The sequence below is a fragment of the Engraulis encrasicolus genome, chromosome 12 (assembly GCF_034702125.1).
Source record: "Engraulis encrasicolus isolate BLACKSEA-1 chromosome 12, IST_EnEncr_1.0, whole genome shotgun sequence".
NCBI lineage: Eukaryota > Metazoa > Chordata > Actinopteri > Clupeiformes > Engraulidae > Engraulis > Engraulis encrasicolus.
This window is the reverse complement of record NC_085868.1, coordinates 26825362-26845200: the sequence shown is the minus strand read 5'-3', so window position 1 is coordinate 26845200 and position 19839 is coordinate 26825362. Positions and strand designations below refer to the sequence as shown.

Genomic DNA, 19839 nt, shown 5'->3' with positions numbered 1-19839 from the left:
CTATCTATTAGCAGTAGGTTAACCGCTAACTGCAGGTTCATATAGCCATGTGTATCTCTTAGCCTTGTTCTTGGACGTGTTTGTGGTCTCACTGTCTCTCTCCTCGGCACTGACAGGTACTAGGGCTACATGACGAGGACACTGCACAGCTCTAGCCCAAACAGAGGTCTGCCCTGGAACGGTTCATCTCAGTCTGTGATTTCTATTTCTCCAGGTTCTGTTTTTTTTTGGGGGGGGGGGGGGGTGTTTGTTGTTTTGAGTGGTGTTCTTGTTGGTTGTGTTGGTTTGTTTTTTTGTTGTGATGTTGTTGTATTTATTTATGTACATTTTTGTATACATTATCCTTCTTATAAGTGGAAAGAGTGTTCAAATACCGTTTGAGAAATGACTATGTTTTGAAAAATTGTTTATAGTATCTATCGATATTTGATTTCAATAAAAACATTTTTTTACAGATTTCCAAACATTTTGAAAAGTAGTCTGCCTGTTCCTGTTACATATCCTTGCTGACACAAACTAACTTTTAAAATCTTGCCACATGTCAGTGATTCTATGGCTTTCCCCCCAGAAATCTGAAATATTTCAGAATGTACGCATGAGCATTCCTGTGCAGAAAGTCTGAAGTTGCTTGATTTTGTGGAGTGGAGAACTTTAAAGGGACACTCTCTCAATTCCCCCTGAGACAGGAGAAATCTGTATTCACCTCTTAACCCTTCCTCCTACAATGATGTAAAAGTCGTCATTTTCCATCATTGTAGGAGAAAGTGTAAGAGGTGGATTTCTGTTGAGACTACAAGCCTTTTTCCCAGCCTTTCAACCCCGCCCATAGGGGGTTGGACCTAATGCGCTAACAGACCTATCACAGATCAGTGTGCCAGTGCTTTTGAAATCACTGGCATTGAGGCTCCAGTAAGTCACTAGGCTCATACGACTTAGATTTTTGTCAATCGATGGAGAGAAAACGCGTGAGCGAGAACTTGTTGTCACGATGTGGGTGTTATTAAAACAGCGCATTTAAAGTCGGCCACAAATATGAACGAGACGATGAGCTCGCACCAGTTTGCTCTACTAACACACCACCATACCTGTCAACCAGCCCTAATTTCCCGGGAAACTCCCTAATTTTGACTCATTTCGCGATTTCTTCCCGATTTGACATTTTCCCCGGAAATATCCCGGATTTTTCACATGATCAAAAAACACCGTCGGTCCATTATAGCTGGATCCTACCCTATCCTATCCTACCCACGCCCTGTCCGACGAACCACACCCCCTCTTGAAGAGAGAGACAGAGGGTCTTGCTTATCAAGCTACCTGTCAGAAGATTGTATGCCAGATGCCAACAAGAATTGAAGTTCCTTGAAAATACGAGCTGTCTGTCACCCTCGAGCTCCGTAGTTTTCTAGCGCTTGTGCGCCCACTCTTTCCCAACGCATAAAACAGCCTCGGAACAGCGAATCATGCGATTAACCTAGTCACAACATGTAGGCTACCAAAACGACGCACGAACAGACAACTTACGCGAAACGAAACAACAAGAAGAAACTCATTGCGCACATTTCATTGTTTTGTTTTCATTAGGCTACATTGTTTTTCCATATTGTAAAACGTGTTCTAAGGGATTTTAGACAGTATCTGTCTTTGCACGCAAGCTGTTGTAAAAAGCAGATAGAACAGCACCGTCCGATCCGTCTCTGTCATCCCGTTGACTGTCCGAATTTGGCCTTTAGAAAATTTCCCTGATTTTGGCTTGAAATATGGGGATTTTCCTGGATTTTGGGAGCTCAAAGTTGACAAGAATGCACACCACGTGTGAGGAGTTGGGGGACAGGCAGCGAGGAGGAGCTGAAGTGGGGACCTGCGCAAACTTGTGTAGAAGTGTGAGACAAGACTCATATACACCCGCGAGTGAGTTGTTGACCAACCAGTTCATGGGCGCGTGACCTCGGAGGCGGTCTGCCGACGAGCGTTGAAGGGGATAAGCAACTGCAGAGGTTGCAAGATCTGACTGCAGTCGCATTCATACCGCGATAGTTTGACACCATGTGACATGTCACCTCGTCGACGCAACATCACCGAAATTTTGAAGTTTGACAGGAAATCTAACCGTCATGCAGCATTTTCATCCAGAGTGCATTGCTGTCTAAATGCGCATGCATGCGTTGATGACTAATCGAAGGCACTTACTGGCAGAGCTGCCTGGGTGTGGCCTGTGGAATTTGAGCATTGCAATGCATTATGGGGAATGTTGTCACAAATCCACAAGCACTAAAAAGTCATTTTCTGCCTTTTCTCGGCCAAGAAGGCACCAAATTAGAAATTTATGCTACTATTCTACTACATATATGACCCACTTTCAATACATATTTATGTCTCCACCGGTGGAATGCCCCTTTAAGGTAGTTTACTGTATATATGCCATCTTATATAGAGCATGTACAAAATATTGATACAAAAAATTGTCTGAGAACTAGTGTCTTCCCAGAAATGAAAGTTCAATTTATTCACTCCCTCAGTTGTATTGGTATTGAAATAGACATGACCTCAAAGTGTTTCCCGAAAATCCCTATCATACAAACACTCCCACACAACCCTCTGTCTGTGTCATGGCCAGTGGCGCAGGCCTGGGTGACATTTAGAGGAGGACTAGACTACTTTTTTGTGTGGGTGGGTGGGGGGGTAATGTAGGAGTAAGTCTGTTTTATGATCCAAAAAGGCTAACCCACTTATTGGTAGTAAATCACTTAAAATGAGCGCAGGTCTGGAGTAATTATAATGTGATAATAATCTCATTTTAAATTACCTGTAATAAATAGGCTAAATAAGAATAAATTCACAACATTGACGTTTGCCCTGCAACCAGATTTAATAAATTATTCCAATGCAAAAGTATCATGTGTGTTGTGCCTCACGTCAACCCAAACGTGACATGGTGTGACAAAAAAAAGCAACAGTGGCATAATGTAAGGTGATTTTTTTAGGCAGACCTTTAAAAAATGGCCGAATTCGGGTAGCCCAGACGCAGGGAGTGACGTTGGCCAGGTATGACGCATAGTATCTGGTGATCCTCTCCCTGCCTGGATGTGATGTGACCTGAGTAGAACCCACCTGAAGGGACCTCACTAATCCGATACCACGACTGTTCAGGCCTCATTCATAGCTCGAACACATGGTCGTGTTTGTAACATAGGCTTTCTACACCATCTAAAATGTTAAATGAAATAAATAGTCTGTGCGAAGTCCACCTCGCATGATGCAGCCAAGTATGTGTAGCCTACCTTTTGCATCTGCGTTTCAAAGCACCATCTGTTGTTTAAGTACTCTACTGCGACACATGTGCAACTTGTTTATTTACAGACGTCACTCCACGTGCGTGTGTTACCCTGACTTAACTCGCGACCCGTTAGTCAGTGGCCGACCGGTCTTGCGTTCCCACAGCACGCGCTACTGACGCCAGAGTGACGTTAATGAATAGGGAATTAATTTATTACCGTTAGGGCGGGGACTCCTCTAATTCGAAACTGTTTCAATGGTCCATTTACGTTATTGACGCAGGGGCCATCGGCGACATGGCTGCGCCCGATATGCCAAACTTTGTTTAATATGATCAGAGCTCTTAAAAACTGTCAACCATGTGACAAGCCACTCGTACGTCTGGGAAGGGCAAAGGTATCTACTGTAAGGATTTTTACAGCTTCTGCAAATGCCTGTAGGGGTAAGTTGAAATGCGCAATATTGCGCGCTTTTGTGGATCGGATGTAATTGTAAGGGGGAAAGGGCATTCAAATGTTAGTGTCAGACCAAAGTACATGGACTATTTTGAACATCTTTCTTGTATATTACCCTCAAATAAGCAACATGATACAGACACTAAGTAGACTGCGTAAAATGTATGAAATAGGCTGTCCGTGTCTCGCCTGTAGTTTTGTCTCTGAAACAATATCATCAGTCATTAAAAGCTGTTTGAATTTGATGAGCACTTAATATAGCTCATAATTCCTCAGTCACCAAAGGTTAATGATGGTTCTGAAGAGTCGAGACGCGGGGAGTCCCTCGGAGCAACAAGAGAGACCACTTCAAGTCGGTTTTTACGAGATCATCAGAACTTTGGGGAAAGGGACCTTTGCCGTAGTGAAATTGGCAAGGCACAAAGTCACCAAAACTCAGGTATGAGATTTTGCAAATTGTTTCTGTAAATTATCAATAAACACACCAAATTAATAACAATTATGAATAATAGTCTTATTTGAAACAGTACATTTATTTGTATATTATATATAGTACTATTAATTGTGAGTTACAATGTACCAAACAGCATATATTTTTCCTCAGGTTGCCATAAAGATCATTGACAAAACTCGATTAGACCCTTCTGATCTGAAGAAGATCAACAGAGAGGTTCAAATCATGAAGCTACTGAATCACCCTCACATCGTCAAATTGTACCAGGTGTGTGTGTGTGTGTGCGCATGCGTGCGGGAGAGAGAGATAGTAAACTAGTAGTAGTAGGCCAAATGATTGATGTGATTTGTATACTTTCATGTTGTCAAGTTCAACAGTAGTGTGAAACATCCCCTGTGAGTGTGTGTTTAGCCTATTCTAGATCTTAACAGAGTTTGTTTCCCATGCCTGTTCCTCTCCCTCTCCGATCTGATTCACTCTTGCCTCTCTGGAGGATTGCACAGTGGAAAGTTTTGACCTTGCTCAAAAGAGGTCAAAAGCAGATTGTTATACCAATAGCTGGTTCAATTTACTGCAGAACCGTGCCGCTCCAAAGGCTTTGTATGGCAACGCATGAACTTTGCCCTACTACATAAACAGCCCAAATCAGTGTTATAACCACATGACATGCACAGGCCTACTATATGTAAATTAATTACATAAGGTGTTATTGTAATGTTTTACAGGCCATACTAACTTCCATTTGTAACACAAGACATTATTTTTGAGGTTGTTCTCAAAAATAAAGTTTAAATTGTCACTGAAAGGGTTTGTTCTGCTGGTCCACAGGTTATGGAGACTAAAGACATGCTGTATATTGTGACTGAGTTTGCTCAAAATGGAGAGATGTTTGGTAAGTCAAACACATTATTATACGTATATCACATATAGCAAGAGTCTGGCAGTATATTTACAGTAGTTAGTTCATTTAGGTCAATATATTGTGAAAGCATTCACACCAGACACTGTATGTATATTGAAATGGGTGCAGGATGAGAGCAAAAAGAAATGGTCCAAACATAGTAAAAAATAGTCTGAAGAGGTCTTGTGTAGACCGCTGTAGAACATGGCAAGCCTGTAAAACATTGCAAGCCTGTTGAACGTAAAAAAGTAAGTTGCCCTGCTGCCTTAAGTGTGTAAGTTAACTCAGCTCGAGACTTAACTCAACTCGAGGCTTTCTGTTGCGTTAACTTACACACTTAAGGCAGCAGGGCAACTTACTTTTTTTACTGGCTGCAATGTTTTACAGCGAAGCTAAATAAATGTCAATTCCAGCTGTGTGACTTCTCCTTGTGTCTTTTCAAGATTTTGGGAAATTTTGGTTCATGCATGCTGGGCTTCTGACAGCTTGAGCCGGGCCCAGGACAAAGTAATCTTAAAGGGCCCTTCCACTCAGCACAATGTAACAAGGACTCAGTTCTGGCCCCCTCTTTCCCTGGCCCCAGGACAACTGACCCCTTTGTCCCCCCCATGTCTGCTTTTCTGAATGCACGTACTGCACCATCACATTGCACGTCTTTGACTACGTGGGGTATTCCAGCTTTGAGTAAACAGCGTATGTGGGAAGTACATGTGCGGACGTGCACTTGTGCACAATGCTAGATGTTTTTTCAACCTCCAGAAATGGACACTGGCTAAACTGAAAGTATTTTCCATAAAAAAAACTATTCCATTGCGTGGCCGACTGGGCCACCACACACAAAATAGATAGGCCTTCTGTAAGTCGCTTTGGTTAAAAAGTGTACAATACAATACAAATAAAAATACAATGTAATGTACTGTAAAGGCACACATAGTTGCTTGAAACTGCCCCTTTTCATGACTTTTCCTCTTACCAGAGGTAAGGACTTGGTTTGAGGTAAGGAAGGTAAGGTTTGAGGTAACATTAAAGGGCACCTTTTCATGACTTTTCCTCTTACCTCAAACCCAAGTCCCCTGTGTTTCCTCAATCCAATCCAAGTGGCCATGTACATATTAGGGGGTGTACTGTTACGCTGTGATAGCCTCACAATGTGTACCTTTCCAGCAGTAGAACGCCTTCCTACTTTATTCATAGAAAAACCTTTGCTACCATAGTTCTACCCTACTGTGACATTACACAGATTCTCTAGTAAGACATAATGACTAGGCATTTTGGTAGAATCAAACTTATAGGCCCTGCCATGGCCAACCGGTAGGGCACTCGCCTGCCATGCGGCTGACCCGGGTTCGTTTCCCGGCCCGGGTCCTTTGCCAACCCCTCCCCGTCTCTCTCTCCCAATTCGCTTCCTGTCCACATCTCACACTGTCCTATAAAAAAAAAAGCATCAAACTTATAACAGATTCCGTGCTGGAGTAATTAACCTGTGGTCTCTCCCCATGACTGAGGTACCCTGAGCATGGTACCATCCCGCTGCACTGCTCCCTTGGGGTGCTGTTTAGGGCTTCATTCTTGCACGGATGAGGGGTAAATGCAATTTTGTCGTGAGCACAGTGTGCTGAGGAGTGCTGTGTGTCACAATGACAATGGCAGTTTCCAGGTGGACTTTCACTTTTGAGCTTTTTTGTCATCCTCACAGAATATTTGACAACAGTGGGCAGGCTAACGGAGGCGGATGCTCGACGAAAGTTCTGGCAGATTGTGAATGCCGTGGAGTATTGCCACCAGCGGCGCATCATCCACCGAGACCTGAAGGCAGAGAACCTGCTCCTGGACAAAAACATGAATGTCAAATTGGCAGGTGGGAACAGAAAGGATATCTTATTACTGTGTCTGCTGCTTATGGTCAGAGATGTATAAAGTTAAAGAATGACTCTTTCCTGTGTTCCTTTCTCCTGAGGTACTGTGGAATATCTGATGCATAAACTATATCATATCATGACAACTTTGCCATAACCGAATATCACTTAAGGCCAGTCATAAAATGTTTGACATGGACATGCATAACACTATTATGATGCTATTATGATACTGTAATGACATGCTTATGACACCGGCGTCAAGTAAAGTGTTACCCAACTCTCCTTATGGTGTTATGAAATGTGTGTATGCCATTTGATGATGTCTTGTCAACAGTGCACTTTCAGCCTGATCTCACAGTATTCCATGGATCTTTGGGACACAGAATCTGTGTCAGTTTCATAGCCTGACAAGCTAGACTAAATGTGAGATTCATCTAAATATATTAAGTCTGGCCCCGATCAATGAGACATTAGAAGATTGTTGATGGGAACAACTCGTTGTTTTTCAAACTGTGTCTGTGCCTATTGGCCAGCGCTTTGTCGTCACTCCCTCAAAACCCAATCTGCATTGCATCCAAAGATTCAAAACAAATCTGCTGCGTTGTGATTGGCCAACCAGTTTCACGGCCTGGGGCATTGTCCGAGGCTAGACCCACTCGAAGGCAAAAATAATTTTTGCCGCTGGCGGGTGGGGCTAGTTTACTAGGCTATTCGTTTCACGGATTTTGCCGAAATTCCGTGCCCCTGGTCGCAGAAGTGTTTTCAGTGATGGAGTCACGAAAGTACTTTCTATATTCCCACAGCACTACGTTAAATCTATCATTAGAAAATACCAAATTCTAATGTGCCCTGACCCAAACAACGCCTAACCTTAACCTGTCAGTAAAGACATGTTTTCGAGAAGAACCATTTCCAGTTGGTTGATAGGCTATCAAATTCATGTAATAAATGAAAGAATACTAGCTGTGCCCAGACAGTAAGAAATGTTTTTGCGGAAAAAAAATCTTTGAAATTAAAAAAACCATGAGAAAACACCAGACTGTGGAAACATAGAGCTGTGGGAATATATAGAAAGTACTTCCGTGAGTCCATCATGGAAAACACTTCCGTGACCAGGGGCACGGAATTTTGGCAAAATCTGTGAAACTGACACAGATTTTGTGTCCCAAAGGTCCGTGTCCATTCCAGGAAATTTTCAATAACCATTGTTTTGTCTTTTCTGTCAGACTTTGGCTTTGGGAACTTCTATAACCAAGGGGAGCTGTTGTCTACGTGGTGTGGCAGTCCGCCGTACGCCGCCCCTGAGGTCTTCGAGGGAAAACCGTATGAGGGCCCACAAATCGACATCTGGGTAAGATATAAGGCTGTAACAATATTGAATCGAATCGAGAAATCGTGATACTTAGAGTCATGATACTGTATCGTGATGTAAGGAGGCAGTATCGTGATACGCCCTTTCAAAGTCTTGTTATCCTTCACTTCAGAAAACAACCATATGATACATTGTAATAGTGCTTCTAAGCCTCAAATGAGATACATGTCAGAAATCGTGGGGTGTATGGAACCATAGGTCAAAAATCGTGATACCAAGCATATCGTGAGTTGAGTGTATCGTTACAGCTCTGGTAGGAGACAATCAGAGCACTGAAAAATCAGATAGTGCGTCACATTTTTAACAGATGCACAAATACAGTAGAAAGACAGACTTGCGGGATTGATTCATTGTTTAATTATTTGATTGACCAAAAGAGAATTTCTGATAGACAGAAACAACAAATGGAGATACATCGCTGAATTTTCAATCAACTTGAACGATATGTGAAGACGTTTGAAAGGATGAATCATGCTTTTGTCGGGATGGTCTTACTTGTTCACAGAGTCTCGGTGTGGTGTTATACGTGTTTGTGAGTGGAGCGTTACCTTTTGACGCGGACAACCTCCACCTCTTAAGGCAGAAAGTCACTGAGGGACGATTCAGAGTACCTTTCTTCATGTCTCGAGGTAGGACATGCTCTACTAACATAAACTCTCTCTCTCTCTCTCTCTCTCTCTCTCTCTCTCTCTCTCTCTCTCTCTCTCTCTCTCTCTCTCTCTCTCACACACACACACACACACACACTCTATGCCTGACTCTCAACCTCTCTTGCTTTCTCTCTTTCTCTCTCCCCCCATACACACACACATACACACTAGCATTGCCCACACAGTCACTGTATAACCCGTTAAGACTTGGCCCTTGTTATACATTTGCTTGCATCAGAATGGTTATTACCAATTTGTAAAGTTTTTTTAATGACTACTGGTGTTGGTGCATGATGAGAAGGGCAAGCATCATGAGGCTTTCTAACAATCTTAATCATTAGCCTGATGCCACATCGCAATACCATTGCCATTTCTCTCCCAAAGTGAGAGAACCTAATCACACACACACACGCACACACACACACACACACACACACACACACACACACACACACACACACACACACACACACACACACACACACACACACACACACAAAAGCGCACACACACACCCCCGCACACACACACCCCCGCACACACACACACACACACACACACACACACACACACACACACACACACACACACACACACACACAAAAGCATGTGCGCCGCGCACACACACACACAGGCACGCACACATTGATTCGCATGTCATTCAACTTAAGAATTAGTCATTATCAATGCATTAATCCCAGTGTTCATAACATTTGCTCCCGCAGACTGCGAGAACCTAATCCGCAGGATGCTGACGGTGAACCCAGCCAAGCGCATCACCATCTCCCAGATCAAGCAGCACCGCTGGATGCAGGCCGACCCAGCAGCAGCCGTCACAGCCGCAGCCGCCAGCCACACGGTAGACATGCTAACTATACTAAGTATAGTAGCCTATCTTGTTTTGAAAAGAAGTTAGAAACAGTTTTATTTTCATCTGCCTTTGGTTAGTTTTCTGCTACCTATTATACAATAGTTTTTCTTATTTCTTCTTTCTCTACTTTCTACCACATTAAATGACAGTTTTATATGATAATGTGCTAATACTTTGTAATATTGATTGATTGATTGATTGATTGATTGATTGATTGATTGATTGATTGATTGATTGATTGATTGATAAGTACTATAGAGTATAACACTAAAAAATACTAAAACTTAATGTAACTATTTTTTAGCTCTTGACGAGTAGAAATTAACTCGTCCATTTCAAATAACATTTGGTCCCACTCAAAAGTTCTGTCAGTTTTCACTGTTGCTAGTGTGTGAGTTAATTCTACTCAATATCGTCTGAATTATGATATTGTGTCTCTATTCTGTTTCATTGTATTGTGTAGATGATGATGATAAGAGCTGTAAAGCTGAAATTACACTGGCCATGCACAGAATTTTACACTGAACTTTTACTCTAGCCTACTGTTTCTACTCTACAAAATTTCATTCTCACAGTGTTATAAATACTTAATCTGGATTCGTACAGCATACATACATTAACTGTGAAATATTGATACCCCTTTTTGTTTTTACAGATAACTGTATACATGTATTAGACCCACATATGTTTGTTCATTTGTTGTACTTTAAAACCATTTGAGCAATATGTAGGCTGTGTTTTTTTTTTATATATTACAAATTATATTCATAAGTCAGACGACTAACCCCTTTGTTTTGCCCTGCAGGCCGATCCCCTGTCACCTACCTCAGACATCAACAGCCAGGGCCTGGGTGTCTACAGCGAGCACATCCTCAGCATTATGCAGTCACTGGGGATCGAGAGACAGCGCACCATAGAGGTATTGTTTTTGTTTGTTTGTTGTTGTTTTTTTGGTCTTTTACGACTTTATTTGACAGGACAGTTTGAGAGGTGGACAGGAAGAGAATGGGGAGAGAGATGGGGAGGGGTCTGCAAATGACCTGGGCCGGGCATCGAACCCAGGTTGGCCGCATGGCAGACTAGTGCCCTACGTGGTATTGTAACGCAGCATCCTGTGTCAAGTCAACGCTGTAAAACATTGCACCCTGGCCATACCGTGGCTCTAATAGTAGTGCACTAGGCTACTATGCCGGGCTGAGACCCAGGTTTGCTTTCGGCTCTGGTCCTATGCCGATCCTTCCCCATTATCTCTCTGTCCTCATTCGTTTCCTGTCTGTCCTTCACTGTCCTATCGTAATATAAAGGCATAAAAGACAAACAAATTCATTGCAGCCTGTTAAACGTAAAAAGGTAAGTTGCCCTGCTGCCTTAAATTTGTAAGCTAACTCAACTAGAGAAAGCCTTGAGTTGAGTTAAGTCTCGAGTTGAGTTAAGTTATAAATTCAAAACAGCAAGGAAACTTACTTTTTTACGTTTAACTGTCTTGCAATGTTTTACAGTGAAGTGAGTCTGAATGAGTTCAATAGTTAAATTTTTTGGACCCATTGGATCTCTTTGTGTTGATATAAATTAGTATTATTAGACAGTTTGTATTTTGCCTCTTTCATGTAGATAGGAAATAATGCTCCACAGTGTTTGGAATGGGACTGTACTACTACTGCTTTTTGAAGCAATCTTAGATATATCATTTCTAATATTTCATTTTGGACATGCTTGATTGGTTCATGAGGAAATGCTCGCTCCCTTCGCACATCTTGGCCAGCTGTGGCCTAAAAGGGAATTAGAAGGTTGCAGGTTCAAATCTCATAGCAAAAGTAGCGTAGGTGATGCGCGCACATCCAGTAAAACAGGCGCTGGATCAAACAAACGTGCGTAAAAGAAGAAAGAAAATCTGCACACTGTTACTGCTCACCGATTTATTCAACACAACGTTTCGACCTCAGGCGGCACACCTATACACTTGACGAAGACCGCCTGAGGTCGAAATGTTGTGTTGAATAAATTGGTGAGCAGTAACAGTGTGCGGATTTTCTTTCTTCTTTTTCAAATCTCATAGCAGCCATGACTGAAGTGCCCTTGAGCAAGGCGTGCAACCTCATGTTACTCCAGAGGCTGAATAGCTAAGTGTAATGTATTTTTTCTTCTTCTTTTGCCCCACAGTCGCTACAGAATGGCAGCTACAACCACTTCTCCGCCATGTACTGCCTCCTGCTGGACCGGGTGAAACAGCACCTGTCCCAGCAGCAAAGCCAGCAGGAGAGGACAGGACCTCCACAGGCCTGCCCTGGCCCCGGTCCCGGCCCCTGCCCCTCACAACCAGATCCGCCAGCCCAAGGAGAGGCCTCCCTGGGCGGGCTGCTACTTCAGCCACAGCCCCTCTCCGCCACTCCCCACCCACCAAAGACAATAACCGGTGGAAAAGACAAAGAAAAAGACAGGGCGCTGGTCACTCACACACATTCACAGCCACGTGAAGAGAGAGCGGAGTTGCCACGGCCTGTGCCACTGCTGGACTCCCCGTGGAATGGTGTTCTGGAGATGGCCAAGGCGTCTGCCAAGGAGGCCATGTGCAAGGAGGTGCCACGTGAGTCTGAATTAGGTGTAGGCATCATGGAAAGTGAACATAACCGAGCGAATACACCGGCCGCGTCATGAGCGAGGCGAGCGACGGAAGTAATTGACTTCGTATTGAGTCGCGCGACAAAAGCGATTCTGGAGACTAGAGGCGATTCGCACGCAGAGAGTGACAGTTTGTAGTTGAACTCCTGGTAAAGTTATGCAAATAAGCTATAACGCGGTTCAGCGACAAGCCGCGACAGCCAATGACTGTATAGAGGTCAGTGACCACAGCCAATGGGAATGTTTGAATGCTTGCGTTCTGCTTGTAACAGACATACTCAAGTCGCTTCAATCGCTCGTATTGCTTGCTGCTGCACAGAAGCGATTCTCTGTCGCTTCAGTAGCGTCACGGCCGGTCTATTCGCCCGGTAAGCTGTCAATCTACATATACTGTATGCAGGGCTCTAAATGATTATTTTTTCGTCACCAGCCAGAATTGCTTGTAGATGCTAATCTCACAAGCCAAACACACACTCCCTATTAATGGGTCAAAGTGGCTAGTGAGCCAGCCAAACTGAACGTTCACCAGCATTTGGCTGGTTGGCAGGTGTTCATTTAGAACCCTGACTGTATGTAGATGTTTCTTCGGGTTGCTTTTGTTGTTTCGTTATGGCATTTCTCTCGTTTTGGCATTATTTCTCTGTTATTATTGGCTGATGTATAACATTAATGAGAAAACAATACATTGTTCATTTCAGATATGGCATTATATTGTTAATGGCACACAAAGACAACTTCACAGAGAGAGAGAGAGAGAGAGAGAGAGAGAGAGAGAGAGAGAGAGAGAGAGAGAGAGAGAGAGAGAGAGAGGCTTGCCAGGGTCCCGTTAAGGAATCTCCCTCCTGGCTGGTAGAGCTTTATTTTTATATGTGTTTTTTTTAGGATGACACAAGGCTAAGTGTAATCTTCCCAGACACCTGGCAGGGCAGGGCAGAGCATGGCAGGCTGCTTTAAGGTTGAATTAGTGACTACGCACGGCACGGCATCACTTAGCAAATAGGATTCCCTCATGGAGAGACAGACCCACCCCAGGCCAGGGGTAATTAACCCACATTCACAGCATGTTGACCTGTCGCGTCTACTGTATGTTTCTCTGTTTAACCATCGGTGTGCTCTTTCTCTCTCTCTCTCATTCATACATAGTACACACACACACACACACACACACACACACACACACACACACACACACACACACACACACACACACACACACACACACACACACACACACACACACACACACACACACACTGGATCGCATTACAATTCAACTTAGTTTGTTTCAAGTCATTTAAATGTATCTGAATCTGAATAAATCATAACCTTACAACAGGGATTCCCTACATTTTCCAACTTGGGGCCCACTTGAAAATTTCACAAATGTTCAGGGCCCGCATCTGCCCAATAAACAGTTAGAGAATCACTGCCTTACAATGTTGGCAATATAATCAAAATAGTTCAAAATGTACTGTATATCTGATAGAATGCTAATGAGAGCTCTGCTACTGTATGTTCAAATGATGACGTATGTCCAGACTGAATGCATTTTTTGCAAACCAGTTGCAAAAGTCGTGTCTATGTTGTGTGTACAAATCTACCAGGCTGTGGAGTAACACCCAACCAAGGGTAAGAAGGGTAGTAAGACGCTGAAGATGGAAGCTAAGAATAATAGTTGAGAGTACAGCTTTTCTACATCTAAGTCCAACATCCCCTGTCTCCTGCTCAGGTATTGTGGTGCAGCTGGCGGATGAGGCCAGCCCTTCTAGCAGCTGGATGTCCCAGGAGAAGCCTCCCTCCCTGGGTTCTTTCCTCGGCACGCCCCTGCCCCTGCCCCCCTCTTCCTCCGGAGCCATATGCACACAGTAAATCTACTAGCCATCTTAATTCAACACCCAAAGACTGACAGTACTTGCTCCTTCTCCAAGTTGACGTTACAGTAATGGTGCACTGTGTAGCATGGTGGCCAGAGTAGGTATTGCAACTATGCTGCTCATTGAAACGGTGCTGTCTACTGCCAAATTTGATCCTTTCATGAATATTTACGAAATAATGAATTCATATTTACTAGTATGACCAAAGTGCTATAAGTTCTGCATCTGAAAATATCTATTTCTGGAAATTCAAAATGGGGAGGCAATAAAGAAGACCCCCTCTTCATTTATGAAAAGAGCAATTTTCCCACTCATAATGAATATTTAGAGTGTGTTGTTGGTGTTAAGTATTCATGAAAAAGGCAACATTTGTGAATGGACAGCAGTAATTCTTGAAATGAACTACTAAAAATATCACACAGTGCACCTTTAAACAAGACTGTTAATGATATAGAGCAGTGTTTTTTAACTGGTGGGTCGGGACTCAGAAATGGGCCACAGAGCTGCGGTTTTATTGTTAGTCATGAAATTGAAACATGATGCGATATTGAGTAAATGAATGTGATGTCAAAGAGAGAGTGAAACATGGTTTAAACTCCTCTCCACTAGTTGATAGACTTGTTGTATGTCAGCATACAATGCCATTGCTGATGCATCTCAAATGTACTGTATGATATATTATTGTATTGCATGATATGTTTTTTATGATTTTTTGAAGATTCCGACGGTGCGACAAAATATTGGGTCACAACATAATGACCATGGAACATTGTGGGTCCCAAGACTATTCCAGTTAAGAACTACTGCTGTAGTGTAGAGGCACAAACATGTTCTGTCACTAGTGGGTTCACCCAGTTCACCAGGCTCCTGTGTGCACATATACCGTATACTATACTACACAAGAAAGGGTCAAATATATTAGGCCAGTTGAATTGAAACTGCATGGTAATGGTCTAAAAACTATAGAGATGCACCGGATCCTGATTTTTAGGATCCTGCCGGATACCGGATCCACTGCTTAAGATCCTGCCGGATCCGGAACCGAATACCGGATACTACAAAAGGGTTGAAACATATAGTCTACTCGCACACGTGGGCCCTTTTTATTACGTTGGCTCAAACTATTTTTTAGACTCATTGGCTTATTGCCACACTGCCTGCAACGGCCGCTTCCAAAGGGCTTTCACTCCATGCAGTGATTGGGGTTGTGAAAGACTGACTGAAAAGTCTAGGCGAGAGATGCACCAGACCCTGATTTTCAGGTAACATGTCGGATACCGGATCCACTGCTTAAGATCCTGCCGGACCCGGATCCTGTGAAAAACCCTATTATCCTGCCGGATCCGGAACCGGAACCGGATCCGGTGCATCTCTAAAAAACTATGATTACTATGAAATTACATTGAAACAACCATAACATAGCCCACTCATAAGAGATCTGTTACCAAGCGTGTTACCATTATTAGGCCTACTTCAGAGCTTTGTGAGATTCCGAAGTACTTCTGACCGGAGATGTCAAAAGTAAAAGTAGATTTTTTTTTTTCAATCCCTGCCACTTCAAATGTTCAGACGATTCTCTGCTAGTTGGATCAAATCTGAGGCAGATTTCCTTTTTAGATTTTTTTTCCCAGTAACAGCACAGTCTATCTACCTCATTAGGTATAGTAAAATAACTGTAGCAACAGATATACTACTACTACTACTACTACTACTACTACTACTACTAATAATAAAAATAAAAATAAAAATAAAAATAATAATAATAATAATAATAATAATATTGTACTTACACCATGACTTTACTTATACTTTTGACACCTCTGTTGACACATCCTAATTCACAGCTCAGTCTATCTACCTCATTACGTATAGTAGAATAACTGCACTAACAGATATGTAATATAGTGTAGTGCTTACATCATTCATTTACTTCTACAGTTGACCCCTCAGCTGATTGTGTTTCCTGTTTCAGGCCCACATCATCTGCGTTGGCCCACCCCCACCAGCAGGTGTCTCTGAGGCCCCAGGGCCCTGCTCCCCTTAAGACCCTGAGCCAGTCCAACCACCAGGGGCTGCGGGACCAGCCTGCCAGCCTGGCCGTGCCCTGCTTCCACGACGGCAGGAGGGCTTCCGACACGCTGCTGTCTCCAGGTGTGGGAAACCTCCTTGCACTAACTAACTACTAACTATATGCTAATCAGTGAAAAGGTATTAAAGCTTGAAAATAAAGAGAAACCAAACACAGAAGTGGATAGCAAATGTTTCGGGTCTAGCCCATCATCAGTGTTCCCAAATTCCCGATTTTTTTCTCCTTACTCCATCACTTTTTTGGAATTATGCACCGAAACTTCATAAGTAAGACAAAGGCCCGGATGCCAGCTCTACCCTCACTATTCCTACAGTGGAATGCTATAAAAGTGATTGAAAAAAAATACCTACCATAGAACTACACTACTACGACATCACACAGGGCCTTCAGTAATACATTACGACTCGATCATACTGCCCTACAAAGGCAAAGTGCTGAAAAAATGCCTTCAAAGCGTTGATTTTAGGTTGGATATTGTAGTAGTTGCTGCAAATTTGTCAAAGCAATATCTCTAAAATGGGACACATTTGGACCATAAAGCTTTGTCACAAGAGAAAGGAGGTGAAATGACCACTTTCAGTCTAAACTCAATTTTGACATAACATGTAGTTACGGTACTTTGCTTTTGTAGGCATTCTGGTAACAGCAAACTATTTACCAGACTATTAACAGGTTAACATCTATCTTGAAATGTGTATTATTTGTATTGTGTGTAGACCTAACTTCCTTTTAATTTCCCTTTAATTTTCTACTCTACTCTACTCTACTCTATTGTACTCTACTCTACTCTACTCTACTCTACTCTACTCTACTCTTCTCTTCTCTTCTCCACTCTACTCTACTCTACTCTACTCTTCTCTACTCCACTCTACTCCACTCTACTCTACTAGCTTCCAAGGCCTTACCGCAACAACCACAGAAGAAGAGCATCCTTATGAAGGCTCCTCTAGCGTTCTCCCGGTGCGCGGGGCTACTGCGGCCCGCCTGGCTTCAGGAGAGGCCGTTTGGACCTGTGCCACTGATCGGCACCCAGGCCTTCTTGCTGCACCCACTCTTCTCCTCGGCCATGCCCGCACGCTCCTGGGAGTTCCGCCCGCGCTGCTGGGAGGTCGACGCGCCAAAAGTGCACAGGTGAGCTACTGCCACAGCTGAGTACACTGACCGGCTTCTGTTTTTAATGAGCATGTTCTTACCATATTCTTGTGTTAATTTTTGTATTTTGCAATTTTTGCCGTACCCTTGTGCTGATTTTGAGGGTATGGGGCTGATGAATGGAGCACTGATTTCAGGTGGATGGCGTGTACTCTGCTCAGATTTGAAATGTTCAGATTTGATTTTGTAGCTGTGAACAGGCTTTTCATCAGTGTTCCCTAAATGTTGTATGGGTTTCTGCTGAAATGATGGACTCAAATGTAAAATATGGCAAATGTTACAACAATGGGCACACCTTATTTCCGTTAAAAAAAAACACTCTTTTGGAGCTATCATTCAGATGCCATGATGATTCTCTAAATCTACTTTCATCCTTTTTTTTGCATGGTAGGGCACTTCAGCCGGCCCAGCCACAGATTCAACACAGACCAGCCCTTCAAGGCCCACTTGCCCAAAAACCCCCACAGCTGGAGCAGCCCAACCCCAACCCCTACCCCAACCACCTCTTCAATGGACCTCCATCCCCTCCCTCCCCTCCTCCTCCACCACCATTCTCATTCCAATGCCTTTTCTCTCCACCTCCTCACATCCAACAACAAGAGGAAAAAGAAACCACCCCCTCCACCTTGCACTCCACCTGCCACGTGAAGCCTGCATTCCCCCATCCTCCTCCACCACCACCACAGCCCCATCATCATCATCATCAGCAGCAGCAGCAGCAGCAGCCCCAGCCACCACATAGAGACAGAGACCTAGCCTTCTCCTTCAGCTCATCACCCCCTGGTAACCCAGCTGCCGCCGCCTCGGCTGCCGCTGCTCTGCTGAGGACGAAGCTGCAGATTAGTTCAGGCTTCCAGGAATTACACAGACAACGCCCCCGCCCCCACCACCACCACCACCACACTGCCCCGACTCACCTGGCAACTGCTCAACAGCCTCCTGATCTCCTCACACCACCACCTGAGCGATTAAAATGTGTGGGTGCTACTAGACATTTGAAATAAATAATGGACAAAGTAATGGACAAATACCTTGCACACCGTCCACTACACTTACAGTACCTTTGCTTTGGTTACAACATTTCGGTCTTCAGGAAATCTCGAATGAAGACGGGCTGAACACCACCACCTGAGCGATTAAAGTCTGTGGGTTCTACTAGACATTTGCATAGATAACGGATGAACGAGTAAACTCACCTGAAGAAGGTATGAATGCCCGGAATGTTGTGAGCAATACAAATAAGTGTTATGGATGTTTTGCAGGATATTACTTTACCACTGGTAACATCCAACGGACCCGTTTGAAAATGGTGAACTGTACTATCATTCAATAATGGACAACCTCACACCCACACATACTATTTCTGCCAATATTTCATCTGCAGCATCGTTTTTTTCACACTCGAACATTTATAACACTTTTTATACAAAGCAAGTAAAAAGCAAGGTAATATTAAAATGTAATGTGATCTAATAAAAAGGTCAAGCAATGAGGTAATTTGTTCCTTGTTTGTTTCTTTTCAATACTTTTTTGGCTGCGGTACATTTGGTATCTTTCATTTGGCATACAGTAAATTCTTACAGGTCATAAGCAACCCCTGCTCTTACTCTGGAATGTGCATCTTCCAGAGTTCTTCCTGGTGCCTTCAAATGGATGAAATATTCTAGAATTAGCAGTTATTGGTGGATTTTACCTCTCTGTGCGGATGGGCCCCGTTCACGCTTCTGAAAAGACCCAACTGCATCATAACATTGGTATGGCATTACTGAGAGCTTTAAGTAACAGAATTGGCTATTACAGTTTCGATTATAACATAACCTGTTTGCAAAGGGGTCAATGTAAATCTTGGCCTTAGACTGCTTGGATATTAGATTACAGGTTTTATACTTTAGAGTTTTGATCAACACAGTCTCATCCCGACTCATCAATTTCTGACTACCAGACTGCAATTTTTGACGTCGGCCTTTCCCTAACCCTAACCGCCAGTGAAGTTATGCTGCCACAAGGGGGCACCTTTGATGCAACTGTCACATTTTGACTCCAAAAATTGCAGTCTGATCAAAGGTAGTCAGAAATTGACGAGTTGGGATGATGCACTGTACTGTACTGTACTGATGCACTGTATTGATAAAAAGGGTGGCTGCAATTAAGATGACAAAAAAGGCTACACACATGTATTTATTGGTTAATTATACTTTATTGTGTTGACTTTGGTGTACACTTCTCAGGCGATTTCAGATATCTGCAGATCTGAGTTAGTACTATAAGAC

General features: G+C 43.2%; 2 protein-coding genes across 2 annotated transcripts in view; both read left to right on the top strand.

The window, feature by feature from the left end:
- The window catches only part of hsf2bp (heat shock transcription factor 2 binding protein), an 11576-nt gene extending 11330 nt beyond the window's left edge, over positions 1-246 (top strand). The window contains exon 10 of the mRNA XM_063212615.1: positions 117-246. Within this exon, the coding sequence (XP_063068685.1) occupies positions 117-123 (7 nt within the window). The 3' untranslated portion in view covers positions 124-246. The remainder of the gene's footprint in view (positions 1-116) is intronic.
- A 3366-nt stretch (positions 247-3612) lies between these two features.
- Positions 3613-19061, top strand: LOC134459506 (serine/threonine-protein kinase SIK1-like). The gene is made up of 14 exons (XM_063211870.1): positions 3613-3715; positions 4005-4167; positions 4333-4449; positions 5011-5074; positions 6780-6941; positions 8169-8293; positions 8820-8943; positions 9690-9823; positions 10641-10754; positions 11996-12419; positions 14184-14319; positions 16301-16479; positions 17308-17548; positions 17961-19061. Exons 2-14 carry the CDS (start codon positions 4018-4020, stop codon positions 18571-18573), a joined length of 2583 nt encoding a protein of 860 aa, XP_063067940.1. The 5' UTR covers positions 3613-3715; positions 4005-4017; the 3' UTR covers positions 18574-19061.
- The last annotated feature ends 778 nt before the right edge of the window (positions 19062-19839 follow it).

Bases quoted from the DNA above. Each gene is read 5' to 3' on its own strand.
- LOC134459506 (XM_063211870.1), top strand. From the start codon at position 4,018: ATGATGGTTCTGAAGAGTCGAGACGCGGGGAGTCCCTCGGAGCAACAA. The intron at 5,075-6,779 runs GTAAGTCAAACA...TCATCCTCACAG, and splicing joins TCAAAATGGAGAGATGTTTG to AATATTTGACAACAGTGGGC. The intron at 17,549-17,960 runs GTGAGCTACTGC...TTTGCATGGTAG, and splicing joins GACGCGCCAAAAGTGCACAG to GGCACTTCAGCCGGCCCAGC.